The 21,400-nt window shown below is 38.4% G+C and overlaps 2 protein-coding genes across 7 annotated transcripts in view; one reads left to right on the top strand and one right to left on the bottom strand.

The window, feature by feature from the left end:
• Positions 1 to 2: 2 nt before the first annotated feature.
• On the top strand, positions 3 to 4,825 carry SLC7A6OS (solute carrier family 7 member 6 opposite strand). 2 transcript variants are annotated; one of them, XM_085071811.1, is made up of 5 exons: positions 3 to 146; positions 939 to 1,316; positions 2,490 to 2,687; positions 3,564 to 3,687; positions 4,135 to 4,825. In XM_085071811.1, the coding sequence occupies exons 1-5, from the start codon at positions 3 to 5 to the stop codon at positions 4,254 to 4,256; spliced, it is 966 nt and encodes a 321-aa protein (XP_084927937.1). In that variant the 3' UTR covers positions 4,257 to 4,825. The 2 variants fall into 2 exon arrangements, with proteins under 2 accessions (XP_084927937.1, XP_084927936.1); XM_085071810.1 differs by having other exon boundaries at positions 2,487 to 2,687.
• Positions 4,826 to 5,678: 853 nt separating this feature from the next.
• SLC7A6 (solute carrier family 7 member 6) overlaps positions 5,679 to 21,400 on the bottom strand; it is a 44,433-nt gene continuing 28,711 nt past the window's right edge. For 3 of the 5 annotated variants that reach the window (XM_085071806.1, XM_085071808.1, XM_085071805.1), the window contains exons 5-10: positions 20,233 to 20,356; positions 10,512 to 10,615; positions 9,385 to 9,481; positions 8,575 to 8,724; positions 7,709 to 7,892; positions 5,679 to 6,524 (exon numbers count right to left, since the gene is read on the bottom strand). In XM_085071806.1, coding sequence (XP_084927932.1) covers positions 6,430 to 6,524; positions 7,709 to 7,892; positions 8,575 to 8,724; positions 9,385 to 9,481; positions 10,512 to 10,615; positions 20,233 to 20,356 — 754 coding nt within the window. In that variant the 3' untranslated portion in view covers positions 5,679 to 6,429. Of the gene's footprint in view, positions 6,525 to 7,708; positions 7,893 to 8,574; positions 8,725 to 9,384; positions 9,482 to 10,511; positions 10,616 to 20,232; positions 20,357 to 21,400 lie in introns of those variants that run through there. The other 2 variants (XM_085071809.1, XM_085071807.1) reach the window with 2 other exon arrangements.

Raw genomic sequence — 21,400 nt, 5'->3', positions numbered from 1 at the left:
CAATGGCGGGCGCGGCCGTGCTGCGCGTACAGCGGAAGCGCGGCGGCCCCGAGCCGGCCGAGGCGCTGCTCCTTGCCTGCAAGCGGCGGCGGGCCGAGCCCGTGGAGACCAACCTCTTCAAGCTGGTGGCGACCGTGTCCTCCAAGGTAGCGGGGCCGGGGCAGGCCGGGGCAGGCCGGGCCGGGCCGGGCCGGGCGGAGCGGGCCGGGCGGTGCTGCTGGAGGGGTTTGGAAAGCAGCGGCTCGCTCCGGGTGCTCCTCGCGGAGGTTCCAGGCTCCCCTGTGGATGCGCTGGTCTGGAGAGTAGCCCGGCCCCGGGCAACGCTCTCCTGCCCCGGTAAGCGAGGGCACGGCGACTCCTCCTGAGCCGTGACAGCCGCGGGCAGGGCAGGAGCACAGCACACAGTGACCAGCGTGACAGGCTGTGTCACCACTCGCTTTTCTGTGCTTGGAGACTGTTCTTCACTTAGAAACTACAGGACAGGCAGTAGGTGAAGCCTGAATTACTGCTGTGTGAGGTGCAGAAGCTCAGCCTACAAGGATGACAACTACCATCTGCCATTCAGCCTTTCATAGTGAATAAGAGTGATCTGTCTTGGGAAACGGTCTTCATGGGACACTGGAAAAGATATTATGCCCTAAATTTAGGTCCATCACAGTCTTCCAAAGGCATGTGTTTTTGTTTGGAGGGTTATTCTGTACCACAAAGTTGTTTAAAAATGAAATTGAAATAGTCTTAGGACTTCAGTTCTGTATTTTCTGCTTTCATCCTCTCATAACAAGAGAATGTTATCATTGTTGTGTTGCTTAAAGCAACAGTAGAAGTAACTTGACTATTGTTAGGATTACTGGTACTGCAGTTCTTAATCCCTTCTAGAAAGGAATTGTTATGTTGATGGTATCATTATATTCCTCTTCCTTTTTGTTCCTTTTTCCCAGAACGAACCAGTTCAGAAGTATGTTAAAGATGCGATCACACGAGACAAGGCAGCTCAAAGCCTGCACCCGTCTTTGGGAAGCACTCAGCGAATCCTGCAGGAACTCCGTTCTTCCAGGCAAGTGGAAAGGAAGGAGAACCGTTACCGTGTGATATCCAGCCATCGGCCCGACTGTGCTGACACAGCTGCCCCTGCCACACGGGGTGAGGCTGGGCTCGATGGGGACAGGTCAGACTCTGAAGCACAGGAGGATGCTTCACCAGAGGAGAGCAGTGCTGGAGATCGGAGTTCTGACTGCTGTGGGAAATTCCAGCTGTTTGATATTGTACAAGAAGAGGAGACGGTGGGAGACTCCAGCATAACTGCTGCAAACCCACAGGTCAGCCATGAACTTAGCTAATGAACTTAGTGTGCTTCAGGTACCTTGGTATCACTGTTGAGTGGTACATGTGGGCAGACTGCTGTGGGAGTTTGCTTGCATTGTAAGTATTCCACTATTTAATAGGAGCCTTGACTAGATATTGGCAAGTTGGAATGTTTTGTGAGGATCCTAAGAGCATTGATGTTGAGACAGTGTGGAGTTGCTGCTTAAGGAAGGGCTTGTACCACCCTGTATTTTCTTTGCCCTGGTCTGATGTATAAGTTCTCTGTTCATCTGTCAGGTGGATCTCTGAGGGTTTTTTATTAACTTCCCTGCCTAGAAAATAAAAACTCTAATTATCAGTGTTTTCTCATCTGCCCAGGAGAGGAAAAGCCTAGCTAGCTGTCATCCTTCAGCATTTCCTATAGGTTATTTCAGGGCTTTGACATCAAAACTTTACTATGAATACTTACTTTCTATTAAGCAAGTGGTTTAGACAGACATTTGAGTTCTGTTAGGTAACTGTTACCTATCCCTCTGCTAATTGCAAAAAAACAAAACTGAGGTAGTATCAGAATTTTCCTCTTACATTTTTTAGAACTAGCAATAAGTGTTGAAAGCAAGAAATAAGCCTTCTTCTTCATTCTCCAAAGTATTAAAAAGAAAATGAACAGCAGGTCTGTAGCTGCTCCTCAGAACTAACTAGTTCAGAAGACACCACTGTGGATTGGACAAAAAGCTCTAGGAAGGAAAAATTGGGGCAAAAAGCTGCCTGTGTAGATCTTCAGATGCAGGTCACTGAAGCAAATACATTGCAAATTAGTTATTAGGGGGGAGAACACATGAAATTTCTTTTGTGTTAAAGTTAGGAAATAAAAACTGTATCTGTAGGACCTGCCAGCCTTTTTCTGTTCACCTGTCACATTTCCATTGTTTCTCCTGCACATTCTGTGTACTGTAACCTGTTTGCATATTATCCACGCTACTGTCTGCACACGTTCCCTGCAGTGCTGCAGGTGTAATGCTCTGCACAGCACAGGCTGTCTTAAAACTTGTGTTCCAATGCAGTCCAATGGGAAGGTGTTTCATATTTCAGAGTAGCATCCTTGGCTAGCTACAAAGAAAACTGTTAGCTGTAAATAAGAATTTGCATCATTTTAGTGGAAATATGCCTTTTTTTTTTCTCAGCAGAAGGCTGATCCCGATACAATTCTTTGCAATGCAGTAGAGATGATCCGTGAGCGTTTAAATGTTTCTGAAAACAGTAAAAAAGAACACGGTGAAAAAGAAGACGAGTATGTTTATGACATCTATTATAAGGAAACATCAGCCCCCGACTGGATTGAAAATATCCTTTCTGTACAGCCCTATAGAGAAGAATATGAATGGGTAAGTGTGTGGAAGAAACGATCTTCCCTAAATAGAAAGGTCACAAATAAAAGATCCTTTAAGTCCTGCCATTAAAAGTTGCCAAGAAGGTCCTGTAAGACATATACTACATGTATGCTCTGTGACTTCTGCATTAGGCCTTTTGTAACTGCCAGTCCTGTGTTCCTGCAGGTTATTGTTGATGCAAGGAAATCATATAACAAAATGGAAGGGATGGTGCTCATGTAATGAGAAGAATCCATCTGGTTTCAAACTGCCAATTAAATTTTGCCACACAAATGTAAACTGGAATAATTAACATCTCGCTTGTGATTAGGAGGCAGCCATTAAAATGTAATTGTAAATATGACTGAATGAAAAGAAGAGCAAAGGGGGGGAACACAACTTTTTCAGTATTTGAGGACTTGACTTTAATCTTCATATGAGATATTTTTTGTAATAAATTGTTCTTCAGTGACTGCGGAATTAGGAAGTTTAATGTAAGCTTTAGTCTTGTCTTGTATAGATCCTGTGAACAATAGACTTGTATATGGGGAACCTGAAGCTACTTCTTTTCTCTTCCTTGAGCTGTTACACTATTGCTGAAGTGAGTAAGATTAAGTTAGACATTAACATTTAAATGCTGGAGTGGAACATACAAATGTTCCACTTAACTGATTTTTCACCTAAAGCCGATTTGAAATGTTATGGTAAATACAGTGCCAACTCAACTTTTTCTGCAGTGTGCCTTGTGTCACTGCAGAATCCCTTACACCTGCCATCAATAAGTATCTCCTGGCTCTCTCTGATCTGTACAGTATTGCACAGGTGGATGAAAACCCACAACATGCACTATAAATACAGACACTCAGCATTATGGTTTGTGTTGACATGCAGGTAAATGATGATCCTGGTCCAGAGGAAGTATATGAAGATGAAGATGATGAAAATGATGAAAATAACTGGCGAAATGATTATCCTGAAGAAGATGAATTTTTACCTGAGGAGGATGGAGAAAAAAGTATGCTTGTCATAAATGCTCTTTGCTTTCCTGCTGTGCATGTACACATCCCCTCTTTACATGCTATCCCTAAAAAAGCAACTTAACTGAGCACTGCTGGCGTAGCATTCTGCTCTTATAATGGTGAAATCTGTGTAGAGGAGTTATTCTTGGAACTAGAAGAGATACAGTGTTTTTGAAAAGACAAAATTGGGAAGTCGAATTGAGGCTACTACAGTTGCAAAGGTTTGCTTGCTTTGAGAAGGAATCCATAACTTGGGCCCATATACTTGTGAAACACTGCCTCTGCCTTCTTAAGTCCCTACCCCTGACTACTTCAAGCACAATTCAAACCTCACCTCATACAGAAGTTGTTCAGACTTCGTTAGTTTCTCAAAAAGCTTAAACTAGTCTGATTAACTTAAGTAAAAAGAAGGGATAACCTAAAAGTGTTAATGCTTTCTCTAGACTCTGAAGAGAGCTTCAGTGATGAGGACCAATATTACAGGAGAAGACCATGGGACAAATACCGACAGGAGGTTTTGCAGGAATTTGGATATGATGAGATGGAAGATTTAGGTTCTGACTAACAGCCTGTTCTTGGAGATGAAATGCATACTGAAGGTGAAATTCTGCTGTTGCTGTAGGAGAATGGACTATCCAAGCAGCCAACTTCAGCTGGTGGATATTAAACAGTTGGGTGTGAGTATGGCCACTTGACAACACAAATTTTGTTCCAAGCACAAGATGCTGTATGCTTTAAAAATAGAATTTTCTGCCCATTGCACGTGTTGAGGTTGTGAAGGGACCTTTTATTTTTTTTTCCCCCAAAGCTGCATGCCCAAGAGTTTACATCTGTAGCAAATGTACCTCCACATATCTGGAGATACAGTTGGCAGCAGCTCTTCTGGTCATGATTTATGTGTCAGGTTTCACAAGAAGATTAATGTGTCTAACCTGATGGCAAATGGAAGTCCTGGAAAAAGGCAACCTATCCTACTGGTTTTTACTGGATTTGTTCCTAAGTGTCAAGTGACTTTCTTCAAAAGTGTTTGATCATATGAAATGCCTTGACTTGTCCATTACTCTCCCCAGTAGTTTTACTGTTGGAGTTGAACAGTGTGCATTTAAATTGTAAATAAAAGTTTTTTTTGACCAAGTTTTCTTTACTCATTTAAAGATCACAGAAGTTGGTACAGCTGATTCCAGGTCACCATTTTAACTTTCATTTGTACATCTTTAAAACAATTCCATCATACCTGTTCAGACACAAAATATTTCAGCACTGTCCTCCTTGAGTCTGTAAAAAACAGCTAATAGGATTAGCTATTAGCTGGTCAGTACCATTCATGAACTCTAGGTTGCAGCAGTGATTTAGGCCAATCAGTTTTGACTGGTAATGGCAAAGTAGTGGAGGCAGAACATTTGTTTTTGTTTGTTTCAGAGAAAGGTTAATAACCAGTGCAAAGGTCCAAATATCCCCACTATTACTCAAATCACTGATGAAACTGTGGTGCACCATTTGAAGTACGTATTGCTTCAGCCATAATCTTGTAATTACAAGATTTAGTTCAATTTAAATGCACAAATCCATATACGTGGCCAAATTCAGGTCAACTGAGGTAGACATTCTGAACTAAGGTAAAAATTCCAGATATGTTTTTGAAGTACATCTCACTTTGCTAGCCAAACAGGCTGGTTTCTTGTTGCCTTCTGCTGCACCAAGATTTAGTGTTGAAAGTGTCCTGATTTTAGGCTTACAGCTTTGGAATTACAAATACTACAAATCAGTGTGTCTGTGCTGCAATAGTACTTTTTACTTCTGTTTTTATTTCTAGTTTTTCTCTCTCTGCTAGTTAGCCTTCAAGATCTAGTTGCTGCCACAGTGGTTTCTGTGAGGTTTTGGATAGTCATTTCCTAGTGAACAGTACTGAAATTTACAAAGGGAATTTTCTGACTGCTGAGGTAACTCCACTAAGGTGTGTTCACTGAAACAGTTCAGAAACAAATGCTTACAGTCTTCAAACTCAACATTTTAATTTTGGAAGTTTCATAAAACTTAGAAGAAATAGACAAAGTACTAACAAGTTAAAAAGAAAAAAATCATCAACTGTTAATCAAATATTTAGTGACAAGGTGCTTTGGTGATTCAGTCCTTGCACAGTCAGATACATTTCCACGTAGCATACAGAATAAAATCTTATCTTTAAGGGGGAAAGGTTAGTTCAGTCTTTAAATAATGGAGCAGAATTTTATTGGTTTTTCTGCTCCTAATGATAAATAAGTCATTTGTCATGACCAGTTGTCTTTTCAGATAAGAACTAAGATAGCACAAGAAATCATTTTGTGCAAACATCCATCAGAATTAAGCTGGAAATGATGTGGTCTTTGGAGTCAAAGTGGGTTTTAGTCTAATGTAATAATGTATTACTTCACCACCTGGTTCTGCAGAAATCTAATTTGATCCATTTTCATACCATTTTCATACCAATTCTGAAGAAGAAACAGTACTGACAAACAGCTTGTGTGAGTAGGTAATGAGTAGGTAATGATTATCCAATGAAAACCTGTCCTGAAAACACGACACAGTTTAGGAGGATGACCCAAGGGCATAATCTACGTTGGAATCCATCTGCAAATAAGAACATTTTCAGCATTTCTGAAAGACCACCAAAAAGAGTTTTCCTGTCTTCCAGTTCTACCTCTTCCCTTTCGATTTTGTAATTGCTTTATTCTTCCTGCTTCTTGTAATGGCTTTAAACTTCAGTTGGATTTGATTTCTAACTTCTTTTCTTCATTTGGGTCCATCTCTGTTAAAACACAGTTACAGAGCAGCTGCATGTTTCGTGTGATGGCACCTGCACAGAAAATTGGAGATAGATCAAAACAACAGCCATCTATCTCAGCTCTAATTACACAATGCATGACTAATGAAAGCTGTCAGGAATGCTGTCTCGCTTCTCTTTCAGGAAACAAACAATGAAAGTTAATACAGTAACTGTCTCTCACTCATTTTGTAAACAGATAGTATCTTAAAACTGTTCCATTAAAATCCCAGGGTGTTTTGCTTCTTAGGCACCCTGACAAGTAACTTTTTAAAGTAAAATCTTTTTCCTCTCTAATTAAGAGTTTAAAACTAGCGGAATAAAAAAAGTAGAACTAATTGTACACAGGGAAAGTTACGAGATAACTAAGCATTTACATATATGCTACTCCTGCAGCACCACATCCTGTTTTCAGCGTAACATTATGCTATAAACCTTCCTTGCCACATCCCTCATCATGGTTGTCTCACATAGTAACCACAGCAAGAGTGCACTGCTGGAGAAAAATGTGTAATTTAACTGCTGTAATTCAACAGAAGGCAAAATTCCATCTGTTACTGACATAAAATCTATGCATCTTCAAATAACTGATTCAGCAAAGCTCGACAGTTTGTGCTACCAAGAATGTTCAGACTTTTTACAGTCATGAACCTTGGTTAAAATAAAGACTTTTCCTGATGTTTTGCCTATTGCTGAACAGTATTTGCACAGTATCACGGCTTGCTTTCTTTCCTCTTACTCGCTGCTCTTCCTGTAGCCAGCAGGGGGGAAGAACAGGAAGTCTGGCTGGAAGATGGCCAGAATAGCTCACCCAAACTATGCAAGGGGCTTTTTTATGCTGTATGATGCAATAATCAGCAATAGAAAAGGGCAGAGCAAGAAGTGTTTGCCTGTGGGAGTGTCTTTCCGTATACAGCTGTTGCTTGGAGACTGGCTGCACCCTGCACTGCCTGTGAGATGTGGGATTGATTGCTCTTGCAGCAGCAGGGTTTTTCTCCTCTTCACTTGCTAAACTGTCTTTGACTTGACCAACAGGTTTTCCCACCTTTCTTCTTCCTATTCTGTCCCTAGTGCTGCTGGGGGTGCTGGTGAGCCAGCAGCTCTGTGGGTGCTCAGCTGGGGTCAGCCCACCACAACCCTTTCCATCAACACACCGAGAGTCACCTCTTTACTCTTCCTCTTTCCTAATAAAATCTCCAGTGAACAAAGAAACTTACCCATAATCTTGTTAATAAATTGAGGTCTCCTTGATGCAGGTAAATAGACTCCCAAAAAAAAGAATGGAATTCCAGATAAAGCAATGCCAACTCCAATCATTGAATTTACAAAGTCACTATAGAGTGGCACTACCACCAGAAATACTGTGCATATACAGAATATTATTGGGAAAGCCAGACTCAGCTGCAGACAGAAAAAACAGAACACAGTGTAAATGAAATATTCATTGTCTACAGTTACAAACATTATGATACAGACTTTTCTCTCTGAAACCCACTTTGTGAAATTATCTGCTCTTCTTCTCATATATCTGGCCATTTAGGACCGTATGCAAATGGCAGAATTATTTTTAACAGAACTGTTGCTAAAAATTGCGTAAGTAATGAAGTATGGTAACTCTGCTGTGCTGAAAGAAAGTGCATAGTGGCATGCAGTGTTTTTAGACAAAACCAGTAAAACTTGGGAAACAAGAATTACTGACTTTTTTGAGTAGAGTATCAAGTTAAAGTATGAGAGGTCATTAGAGGATCAGATATCACGGGAGCTAAATTTGGTCCACAGACAGAGTTACTTAACTTGAGCATACCAAGAGATTTCTACTGCAAGATAAAAGGCTAATGATATGTTAGCCTATTGAGACATTCTCCAGTGGGCAGACAGAATGGAAACTGATTAAATAGCATATAATAATATACTGTTGCAACAATCTGTTATTCTTACCTAGCAGGCAAGCAACTTTCAGAGTACAACATCAAATGGAAACCATGTTTATCTCCTGACTTTACATGTATGGCCCAGATTTTAGACAGTACTTTTTTATTAGATGGAAGGCAGGGATTTTAAACTATTGTGTAATAAGTATTACCTTAAGAGGTCTGGGCCGATCTGGTTCTTTCCAACGTAGATATAACTGCCCAGCAATAGACAGACCAACAAAAAACCAGTAACTGAAGCTGAAGTAATTAATAAGCTGGAAGACATCTTCCACAGCTAGGTAAATAAGGGTCATAAAACACTGTCAGAAAAAAACAGGAGTGAGAATCTAAAACTGAAAGATTGAAACTAACTGTTTTACTACTTTTCGCCTTTAAGTAACACCTTATACTCCTTGGTGTTTGGCATAATTTTATGTGTCAAAACATCACTCTCTCAGCAATCACCTTGATGACAGCATATTTTAAGTTGTCTCTTGTGAATTTTTTAAAGTTTTCCTTTAAATAATTCATATTCTTGTTCTGAAGCAGTTCTCTTAGGTCATTGACTGAATTATAATAAATTACATTCTGGTTCAGGGGACTGGGTTCCCCAGAGCTGCATAAGGATCTGAGAAAAGCACTTTGGGTTCTAGTAGTTCTTTATTCTTGAGCAGCAGAAATCCTTTATATACAATAATGTTAATTATTGCAGTTTCAATTGGCTGAAAATGCAATCCATGGTAATCCATGCTATACAGAACACACTTCTTATGGCATGGTCTTCTGCTAAATTGATGTTCTGATTTCATAATGAAATAGAATACATACATGGATTACTTCTTTTATACTTTTCTCATGTTATTTTTTATACATATATATTTGTGTACATTTTTCTATCCCTGTGCTGAAGCTCCATTTTGAGGAAAACTGTGCTGTGTGTCCCATCTAATCAGATGAAAAGAAAAGCAAAAACAACTTGCATTGAAGAGCAGCGCTGGCATAGGTGTGAACCTCTCTATGTGGATCATAGACAGCAGATCAGGAAGGTGACCTTCCCGAGATCCCACAAAAAATAGCCTGAAAAAAAACCAGTAAGAAAACACATGTTCAGATCACAGGCAAAAGAGAATATATTACAGAAAATCGAAGAATAACACCAGTCAAAATAAATATTTACACCACTGAATTTCTACCCTTTAAACTGGAACCTGGATTCAACCCTTCTTGTAAAGATATACTGTACAACAACCATTGAATGATATATAAGCTTTTAGAAACATGCTGGTAACACCCATTTTTAAAAATATCACAGGTAAAATAGACAACACCTACAGTAATTGAAACAAATTTCTATTTCACAAAATTCTAAAAGCTAGCACTGAAAATATTCCAGCTTATGGAAGAATAGTTTTCAATGCCAACCAAAAGAGATTGCCAGGTCCCTAAAATGATTTCACTCAACCACATGCTCAATAAACAAACACACATAATTTTACTACCAACTGTTCTATATTGACTACTTCACCAAATGATCTGATTTCTTATCAATGCAGAGGCATTGCAAATTTATTCAATGGACAGGAAGAATCTTAAAGTGCCTGAATAAATCTATTTAAACTTTTTCTAGTTACATCCAGTTTCAGTGCTCTACACTGCAACTCTAAGCTTTCTGACTGCAGCTTTGTAGCAGTAGCAAGTTTTTTAGGGTTTTTCCAAGTACAAAGTTTTAAAATACGGATTTTAAAAAGGTCAGCAAGTCTTAGGTAAATACAATTGAAAATGAGAACTTGCTAGAATTATTCTATCAAGTAAAATGGTAGGTAATGCAAATAATCAGAAGGCCTGAGGACTCACCACACAGACAAAATTAATTTGATCTTTAATTGTGCACTGCATACACTCATGAATACTGTGAGGGGAAGCAAAGCACTGTTAAGGGTGTATGTACACACAGAGGTTTATTTAGATCTGCTGTTTTACTGTGGTTATTCCTTACAGGTTCAGTTACAAAAGTATTTTTGCCATTCTCATAATAGATCAGCCTTAAGAGTAACATGTAAAAAGACTTATGAATATTTGTCAAACTGAAAGAGAGATGCACTACTACCTTGATGATGCTAGAATTGAAGCATTAAGTCCACCAAAACAAGAAAAGGCTACAGCAATGGGAATTGTCCAGCTGAACATACCAAATACCCGATCAGCAAATGTCTGACGAAAGGGAAAAGAAAAGGAAACATGAAAATATCAGCAAAGAAGAATACGTAAAACAATTACATCAGAGCTTTTGTAATACATTTGTATGGAAAAGCAGCAATACAGTAATGACAGTCCATAATGCAGCACAAAGAATCACACAGCTTTCCTATTTCTTTATGGATTCTAAATAAGCACAAACTTCTTTAGCCAAGCATTTGAAGTCATATTTTCTGCTTACAAAAATAATGCTCACAAAGGAAAACAAAATGTTTCGAGAATTTTCTCACCAATCCTAATATATTTTATCTAACTGACCTACAGAACTCAAATGAACATTCTTTGGATTACTGAAAATATTACCTAACCAGAGAAGTGCCATATTGCACTGAATAAACACAGCCAACATCTCACCTACTGTTACAGATATTATGCTAGGAATCCACTTTATTTTCCTTCTTTTGCAATGTCCTAAGCAACATCTTTTTCTTTATCTCCACCACCAGGTCCTCAGGGCTCTACTCTCACAACTTGGCAAGTGACAGAGCAAGTGATCTTATCAGCAGTCATTTGTTAATGTTGCTAGACAATACTGCAAGCAACTGTGGTGACTGTCCATGGTAGAGCTCTGAAACCAAGAAGTCAGGAGCATCAAAGTTTCACAGTAAATGGCTAGAGTCACTGATTGCCAGTGATCTGGGATCTATAACAAGAATAGCTAATAATTTGCAATATACTGTCCTGGCCTATTCTGTCCAGCCTCCTGGATGGAGAAAAAAAGGGAGGGACATTTGGAATATCAGACAACATGTGAAAAATGAAGACATTTAATAAATGAAGACTCATAGGTATTCTAACTCCCATCTTAGTCTGAGCATTGTACCTGTCTGGACATTTGCAATCATGTGAAGCTAGGCAGAAACCCCCTTGTGCTGTGATCAGAGGACATGGGTAGAAGCCTTCCTATCTATCCCAATTCTATCTACTGATAACTACGTCACTTCCATGATTTCTTTTACAGAAGCAAACTATCAATCATGGTAGCAAAAGAACCATGTCTACATTAGACAGCATGAAGTCACAATTTATGGAAACAGAAAGGTACATACTCATGTATAAGTAGATTTCAAACAAACACTAAAGATTTGAACATTTTACACCTTAGCAAGTAGCAGTAATCTAAACCTTTTTATGAACCTTTCTCTAAATATTTCTTATCTCTCTCCTGGTTCATCAGTTTCAAGATACTCAAACATAAAAAGCATATATAGTATTTCAGCTTTCTGCAGGTTTGCCTATTATAAAAATTTTCTTCCATTTTTAGTATTTTAGTATTTTGAAACACCTCACCCTTGACCTCCCCTTCAAAGCACTGGTCTTCATCGTAACATTTATGAGTTAGGGAGCTCAATCAAAGGTGATTAACATCCAGAACTGGCCTTTACCATAAAGTTATCTAGATTTAAAAGTGGTCAAATTTTAATTACTCCAGGAACAAGATCATGAAGAGCAGTGCATTATGATCTGTCTTCCTAATGTTTTTGTAGGTCAAAAAAGCCTAACTGACAATATAGTTGGTTTGGGGTTTTTTTATATGTGTTTGATTTTCATGAGACAAAAATATAACATCATTCTCTAAACCACAAGATGCTGAGAAATTCATTGACATAAACCAAAGCTTGGCCAGCTAAAATTTCCTTTTCTTTGCTGCACTGATAAAGTGCTTTGTCCAGCACATTATCCAGATTATGGCTTCGAATCCAACTCTGCTGCGTACCATCATTAACGCTAAAAAGCAATATGTATTCTTTTCCTTTGTGTAATTTAGTTGAGCCTCAAAGGCAGACAGGATTTCCTGCTGCTAAAGGACAATGCCAAACCACATAATCACTTCCAAGGAAACCTTGCCTGAAGGTTCAAAGTCAATGCACCAACTGTGTCACCCTGGTTCTCAGAAAGGCACTTCTCTTCCTGAGCTCTTTTAGTTTATCTCTCTTAGCAGGGCTTCCCTCAAAATGGAGCTTCAACACAGGGGTGGAAAAATGCACACAGATTCCTACAGATATTATAAAATATGACATGAGAAAAGTATAAAGGAACTACTCCCATATTCTACTTCATGCTGAAATCAGATCATCAATTCAGCAGAAGGCCATGTCATAAGAAATGGGTTCTATATACCATGGATTACTCCTTTTCTGCCAGTTGAAACTGCAACTAATAATTGACATTATTGTATCTAAAAGATTTCTCCTGCTCAAGAAAAATAATTACTAGAACTCAAAGTGCTTCTCTCAGATCCTTACTGCATCTAAATGTAGCTCTGAGAAACCCAGTCTCCTGAAGCAGAATTTATTACAATCCAGTCAATGAATTAAGACAACTCCTCCAGAACAAGAATGAAGACAAGACGAAAATTCTAATAGGCAATTGTTGTAATATTTTAAAGGAATATTTAAACCTGGACTGCTGATTTCTGAAGCCAAACAGCAACTAAAATTATTAAACACCAAATTTAAAACTCCTAAAAAACAGGATTTTTTGGTTTAATATATAAAGTTAAGATACAGAACAAAATGTTAGAGAATTAAGATGTTTAGTTGCCTAAAAGATAAGCATTTAGATAAGTAATATTAACAGCTGAAGCTAAGGAAGAGAGAGAAAACTGATGAACATAATCTTATACTGAAGGATGCAAATTAGCTAATATGTCATTGGGAGAAATTTTTTCTCCCAAAGGATGTTCTTTGCAAGCATTTTCCATTTCCTTTTGGGACATCTGGTAATGGGCCAGTGTGAATGACAGGTTCAGGACTAATTCAAAGGTTATTTCCATCCTGTAATGTATGTCCAATTATTCTAAGATATGCTAATGTTGTTTCATATGTCTTGGAAAACAACAATCATTCATATGAGCAGTAAAAACACAAACTATATACAGATCAAAATGCTACTGATCCAATGTATTTTGGACGTTCTATAATAACTATTGCTCCAGCTCAAAGCCTAAATAAATAATTTCCCTAGATCTGTACAAGTCAGACTCTTCAAAAGAGAGAGTAATGTAGTGACAACCTCTACCAAACACTGTCATTTCTAATGTACTTTCTAATGCTAAGTAGTTGGGATTCCTGACAGAGCAAAGGGTGGAGAAACTTCAAGAGCTAAACTTTTCCCTAAGTGAGGTAATGCAAAAGAGTATTTTAATTGAGAATCACCTAAAAAAAGTTCAGCTTGGTTTGCAAAGTAGATCTGCTTGCAAAATGATCTTTCAGCAAAACAAAGCTGAAAGATACCAAAGTTTGGCTAATCTTTCTAGTGATATTTACCAGTTTAACATGACATGTAAAGACCCACCTGCCCTTATGCAGGTGTTTTCTGACAGGGTCTCACCCTCATTTATGACAAAAACCAGCCAAGTTCATTACTACTACTCAGACCCTTGAGTACAAATTTATAAATCCTTCAATATTCTACTCTCAACAGATGCCAAGAAAAGTCTTCTCTGAAGCTCAGCTATAGTCTCTTGTGAATGAAGACAAACCCAAAGATTTCCACAGTGTTTCTTGCTGAAAGAGCTACTGAAGTGTAAGTAAAAGCAGCCGCAATAAACATTCACTGTGTGCATATCAGGATTATTTTGCGTAAGAAGGCAGGGCAGAGAAAAAGCACAACTTGCAATCAAGTTATCAAGAGCACACACTGAATGCACTGAACCAAGAAAGGAAGCTGGGGAGAAGGGAGAAGAGTTAGTGGCTGCTTTCCGCTAAAACCACAATTGTACAATCATGGATCCTCCACAAATGAGCCAGGCCTGGGCTCTGAGCCAAGCTCTTCACCAATTCCACGTTAATTACCAGTACTTCTGGGAGTTGTGAAGTGCATTTAGAAACAAATGAGCTGGCAATGTGGGGAAAAATGGAGCATTCACAAAGGCATGTGGAGGATGACACAGGAGCCTACCTGGAGGCAGCTATAAGTAGAAACATTTAGTCCACCATAACAGGAGAAAGCCACCACTATGGGGATGAATATCATCTCAGGACTCTTCTGAGAAAGTCTAAAGAGCAAGAAGGATTAAGAGATTAAATCGTCATCTCTGCTATTGTCTGACAAGTCCTGTAGTCCTGACTTGAACTATAACTGCTTCTAACAGCTTGGAAACAGAAAATTCAGGGGCTGATACAACACTTTCAATTATAGATAAAGTTATTCTATGCCCTCCCATCCACTGGATATGTAAGGTATACAAAGATACATGCACAATGTAGGGTATGCACCTGGAATTGTTCCCCTTAGTTTTGATTTTTTTCTTTAAACCATCATCAGGGAATAATAATGAAGGCAGAGGCTTCCAGCCATGCACTTCTCAGCTGAACTACCCTTATTTCATTATGACTAAAACGTTACATTACTCCCAGAAGAATGGTCAAAAACTGAATACAGCTTTGTTTCAAGTAATGAATGACTGATTTAAATAAATTTTATTTTTATCTCGGGTTAGTTTGATCTTATGATCATTAGCTGGTAACTTGTGAATAGTTTGAAAGAACACTTTTTTGTCCATTTAAAGGTCCAAACAACAGTTCTATACAAACAGGCTGAACTAAAAGCAGCAGAAATCCCCCACATCAAGAGCTGCCACAACAAAATACACAGGATACTGCCTCACACTCAGTAACTCAGGCACACAGATGAGTAGCAAGAGTCACATCCATGTTACAAATCACAAGATGAGAACTGTTTCATCACACTTAGCTGCACACAAGAAGTGCACTTAGAGTCACACAAGAAATGTCAGACTACAGTGAGAGTGTATGGAGCTACAAGCACGTTAGGCTGGCAAAGCACTAAACAGCCTTGATTGGAGGGACCAATAAAAAGAGAATGTAGTCTAACACGAATAAGAAACTTACACCAAAAAAATACCCAGAGATTACGAGGTGTTTCTATTAGAAAAGTTTAAAAGGCATCTACAGAGCCTGTTCATGTAACTCCTTTCAAGATCCTATTGCCCAGGAGGTTTTCTAGGCTCAGCTCTATAACATCTTATCCTGAAAACCATACAGAGCAGTAGGGGGATTTATATATAAATGAACAATCTGAGTGGTGGTTGGGAAGAACAATTAATTCTACTTTGACATTTCTCTCGTGGCAAAGTATAAATACATTCACACATTACAGGAAGATCTGGCAGTCAGAACTACATATGTTTTCTCAGTTTTGAGCTTCTGAGACCTCTAAGGTGTTATTTCCTAACAGAAGCAAACTCTGATTTATGGCAGTCAGGAAGCTGCACATACAAAAAAAGCCCCTGAGAAAATGAAGTTTTCTCCCACTGCCATAGATTACATTGTCAGGATACAGTATGACATCTCTCCCCACTGACCAAATTAGATTTAATGTCACTTATATTAAAGAAAGAGTGCACATCAACCGAAAAGAGTCAGAAAATCGTAAAGGTGCAAAAGAAAGTAATTTAAATGTTCATGTTTCCTGTAAATCTTGTTTCAATCACCATGCTGTTGAGACTCAACATTTATTAGACTGTACACCAAAGAAGAATAAAACAGCAAAACACACAGCCTCCCACATTCCAGTTCACTGAGGGAGCATGGCAAAGCAAAGCAAGTCTGCTCTAGAATACAAGAGCACCAGAGTAAATTGACTGATCTATGCTGGACTCACAAGATGGTATTCAAAGATGCAACTGAAGTTGTTCTCTTTATCCCCAGTTTACTGACGAAGCTGTACCGCTCCAAGAAAGATGGCAGCTGGCTATGCAGGACTACCAGTTGTTTGCTTCAAACACTATTAGCTCTTCCAAGTAAAAGAAGTAAGCTGCCGAATATCACCTATTGTATGAACTCAATCAAAAACCAGAGACAGGACCAAACACAGCAAGCAGGCAACAAGCTGTGCGCTGGCAGCCAATGTTTCCTGTTAGCAGATAAAACAGCCCAGAAAGTGCTTGTGCAGTCAGCTGCCACCTTCACAAACAAAAAACACCATAGTAGCCTCAAACAGTAAAAAAAAAGTTGTTCAGCGACATTGAAAGGTGAGGAAAAAAAGTCTGCTTCTCTTTATTTGTGTTTGTGCTACAGAGTAACTTTCCTATGCATAAAACTTAACAGCAAAGGCTGTGATGGTTTGCGTAAGGAGGTAAAACAGAGGTCAACTGTGAAACTCTGACAGGAGTCATTGAAAAAGTGAGTGACTTGATGATCAGCAACCATCTGAAGAGCATCTGCAGAACTTTTAAGCTAGCTGCTGCTGTATTACTTAAATTTCTTCAACAAAAAGTCAGTGTCTTAGCCCCAGCACTGGGACTATACCACAATGAAGCCAATAGTGACATAAAAGGAAGACATTTTATCATTTTTTCCCTATGTAATTCCTTGGTATGATTTCTTTTGCCTCACAGACACCAAGAAAAACAGCACACAAGACAATGTGGAAAGACACACTCATACTTCCTTTACTCAGAACTTTCAGTACATTCAGAAACCAGAAATAGCTTCACCCCACCCCTTTACAGCTCAAAGCCTCTTCACTGAAAAGGTGAAAGCTACTCCATTCCTTACCAAAATAGCAACAAGGAAAGATTAAATGTAACTGCTGCTTTACTACTAAAAAGACTCTAAAATGCAGCAATATTAGTACCATGTTTCTTTAAAAAGTCATTAATGTAGTTTTCACCCTACACCAACTTCCACCAACTACATAAAGGGCAATAAGTAATCTGTATCTTGTGTCACATGTAGAATATATGAGCAGATGAAAGTGGCTCATTTTCATCAGATTAATTTTTTTTAATAGCTTAAATCCCACCTCCTTTCTTCATTCATCCACTGAATACAATGCCCTAAGTCTTCCTAAAGATTCCATTGAGGATAAAACTCTTCTACCACCCAGAGAAATTTCACCATAAAGATTTTTACATTTTTGTATTATAGAAGGGGATTCAAATGGAGTCATTAAGCTCCTTTTTCCCCCTGAATTAAGTATTTCAACTTGAACTGCAAGTGCACTTTCGAAGCAATTCTCAAAATTATTGCCACTTGCTACTTTTTGGTTCCCATTGTCTAGCTTCAGCACTAAAAGGAGCTCCCCTTTTTAAACTGTAGGATGAACTACAAGAGCACACCTGCTGCACTCCCCTACTGCAGCCCAACCACACAGAATAGTGCAAAGTACGTGTCATGCACACGTCAGATTCTCAGTGTCAACTCTTCCATTCTACAGACATCCTTCCAGAGCCCCACACCATTTCCTAATGTCTAAGTAGACATTTTGAAATTGGTTTCATAAAACTGGGCAACTGTTCATATCAGCAATAAAAAGGAACCTTCAATATCTCATTTGTTAAGTATTGAATTTCGGCTGGACTTTCACCTTATAATTCGAAAAGGGATGTTAGTAGCAGCAATCAGAGGAGCATTGTTTGCCAGCTGATGAGACATCTCAGCAAAAATGCCTTTAGGTAAAACATTAGTTAGACTTTTAAGTTCAGGTATGTGACAAACCTGAGATTCAGTGAAAAATTATGGTTTTAGATTTCCAAAGTCATTCATTCAGTTAAGTTCCATTAAAATTAGCCCAAGAAGTAAAAGGTCTAAAATAATTCTGGAACTCACGAACATTTTTTCCATCTTTCCCTGGTCACTAAATAGTTCTGCATGCAAGCAGATTGATGAAGGACTTTATACCATTTTTAAGTTGTCCTTTTTTCTCCTCCATGTTCGGACACATCTTATACTAGAGAGAGAAACCTGATCTGTCCAGTTCTGAATATTACAATTTCATGTAAAATTGCACAGCATGTATATATACATAAATGTATACATGCACTCAAAGATAAATATATACTCACTTTTAGCAAAAAACAACGTCAAAGAGCAACTAAATGAAGTGTATAAAATCATAAAAATTTAGGCCTGGGTTTCACATGTGCAGTAAGGTTCAGGCATTCACCACCCTGCCTTTATCTGGCCACCAATCACTGCTGCAATGCTGTCGCTTGCTGTGTTCAGGCACATGGACTGAGCACACCCACAGGGAATCACTCCCCCGTCTCCCAGGGCAGAGCAGTTTTCCTGATCCCATTCACCAAACAGCTGAATAAACCTCTGTGAGGACAAGGGGCAGCACAAGAGCAGGCACAGAGTACACTTAGGGGATAGGCTGGATTGGAGAATTTCATTGCTGTCAAAGCAGTGTATGGTCCAGATTTTGTCAGAGAAAAAACTGTGCTCCTTTACAGAAATCAGGGCAGATAGGGGACTGTGTACTGACTTTTAGATTTGTCTGGACTCAGTAACTATAGACAAGTATTAATAATCCCATTATCACTCACTGGAGGGTACTTTATATGGGATACTACAATCTACAACAGAAATAAATTACCCCTTAGCATGTGTTTATTCAAAATTTAATATTTTCTGTCCTTGTTTTGTCTCATTCTGACATGTTTTAGGAAGTTTTTCACAATATATTTCATGAAAATTTTGTATTTGCATATTCCTGCTAAAAAAGAGGTAAAGAATTAAAGTTTATTTACTTTCAATACATATTGAAATAAACATTTGTGTAACTCCATTTGAAATAACAAATTACAGCCCACATTTACCATAAACTATTTTTAAATCTTACAGTAAATATAAGTATTACTGAAGTCTGAGATAAAGTCAAGTCAGTGCTTTTCCAGAACCATCTGAAACAAGAATTACCTGGTTTGCTAAGTCAGTTTTTAATCATAATAATCCTCTGTGGGAACAGGGTAAATACTTCCTTAATTTTGATGTATTTAAAACTCTGTCCACTACTACTTATATTTTAGAAGCCAATTGGAAATCTGAAAGAGAGGCAGGGTATTATTTCTTTTCCTCCAATTTACATAGCCAAAAAGAAGATTAAATTTTCCCAAGTCTCAATTTTAAAGGCTATAGTAACTAGAACTATCCAATTAATTCACTAGTTATAGGGCAAAAGAAAAACCTAATCCTTTACTTTTGTTTCATTATTAGCTTAAGTATAAAACATGTTTCTACCAGCTTTTACTTTAAAAAGCTTATGTATTTTAATTGGATTCAAATTTCTTTCCATATACAAAAATAATGAATTTGAAAATGTTGTTGTAGGTTTTTGTAATGAATAGTGTTGGGAAGGAAGTAATGTAAGTTACTGAAGAGGAGATACAAATGGAAACTGTCACGACTGAGCTGCCACACATCCGTTTGCAGATAAGCTTTGAGTCACGAACAGCTCAGAGCAACACTGCCAGGTTTGGAATACAGCAGCACAAAGGAACACAATCAGGCACTAATGAGTCTTAAAATTTACAATTAGCTCAAAGTGCAGAAGTCTAATTAGAAACTTTGCAAAGTACACTAACAAGATGCATCTGTGCCCCTTTCACTAAATCTGATAATGTATCTGATTATTAGACATGATTTTATTAACTGCTTTCCTATTTAAAATTAAATTATTTTTGAGGACTCCTTCTGTCCTCCTGTATTCAGTTATGTACTAAAATAAACTAGGGATTATTCCTGTTTTGCCCCTTAAAATGAAATGCACATCTAAGAGGTGCAAAGTTAATAATGTATCAAAATGCCACATGGTCAACTTACCACTGCCACAGCATCACTGAAGAGAACAGCTTGAGAATCCAGCACTGTATAGTAAGCTATGTTGGTCATAATATAGATAACAGTCACAATTGGCATAGACACTGCAATAGCCAGTGGTAAGTTCCTGTAAGACAGAAAAAAATACTCCAAAACCCACAACTGCAGAAAAAAGAATTCCATTGGTAACAGATTAAAGTTATTTATTTGTATAGTTTACAATACACAGAGAAGTTATGAAGCTAGAATAAAGATCTCAAAAAGGGTATCTTTGGAACCACAGTTTAGTTTCTTCCAAAACTAGAAATTCTAATATAGAAGACTGGAAAAAAAAAAGTAATTTTTACAATAACTCAAAACCTAGATTATGTGTAAAATGGAATTCTATGCAACTGCTCTTCAAATAATCTAACTCCAAGATTTCCAGATCTGTAATAACAGCCTTCAATCTTACATGGTTTAAATGATTTCCTGCTGTTTGTGTTAATTACCACAACCAGAACCCAAAGAGGCAGAGCCCTGAGTCACTGCACTCCTTCTCCCTGGGAATGGGGCTGTCCTTCCTGCACTTCAAGAACTGATGCAGGAGATCTACTAAACCAAACCCCTGTTGTTCTCATCTGCACTCATCACTGCAGAGAACAAACTAACTGGACTGCATAGCAGAGATGAAGATCTAAAATTGCTAAACAGCTGTGAACCTCAGCATGTGGTGTGCCTTACTAGCAAACACATGCCTAGAAAGTAATAAAAAAAAAAGTCAACAGGAAAACACTGATAGCCTTCAGATGTAAGCAGATAAGACTTAATTGTGAGAAACTCACAGCCCTGAGTCTGCAGCTCCACAGAAAGAAACTACAGAGCAGAAGCAAATTTTTAATGTTAGGTTTTGGCTTTTTTTGGCCTTATTCTTTCCTCAAGCCTCACAAGACTTGAGGAAACATTCAAATGTTTCAAAAGGGAGAGCAGAACTGAGAGTGTTACTGTCACATTTGCCCAGTTTGAAATCAAGCACATCAGGATGTTTGTAGCAGCAATCAGAAGAACATTGATCGCCAGCTGATGAGACATCGCAGCAAAAATGCTTTAGGTAGAACACTAGTTAGACTTTCAAGTTCAGGTATGTGGCAGTTCAACTATGTCACAGCAGGGTGACACTAACGTGCATTTG

Source organism: Lichenostomus cassidix, chromosome 11 (genome assembly GCF_008360975.1).
Source record: "Lichenostomus cassidix isolate B80296 chromosome 11, HeHo_3.0, whole genome shotgun sequence".
Lineage (NCBI taxonomy): Eukaryota > Metazoa > Chordata > Aves > Passeriformes > Meliphagidae > Lichenostomus > Lichenostomus cassidix.
The sequence above is the reverse complement of the archived record's forward strand: the minus strand, read 5'-3'. Positions and strand labels throughout refer to the sequence as shown.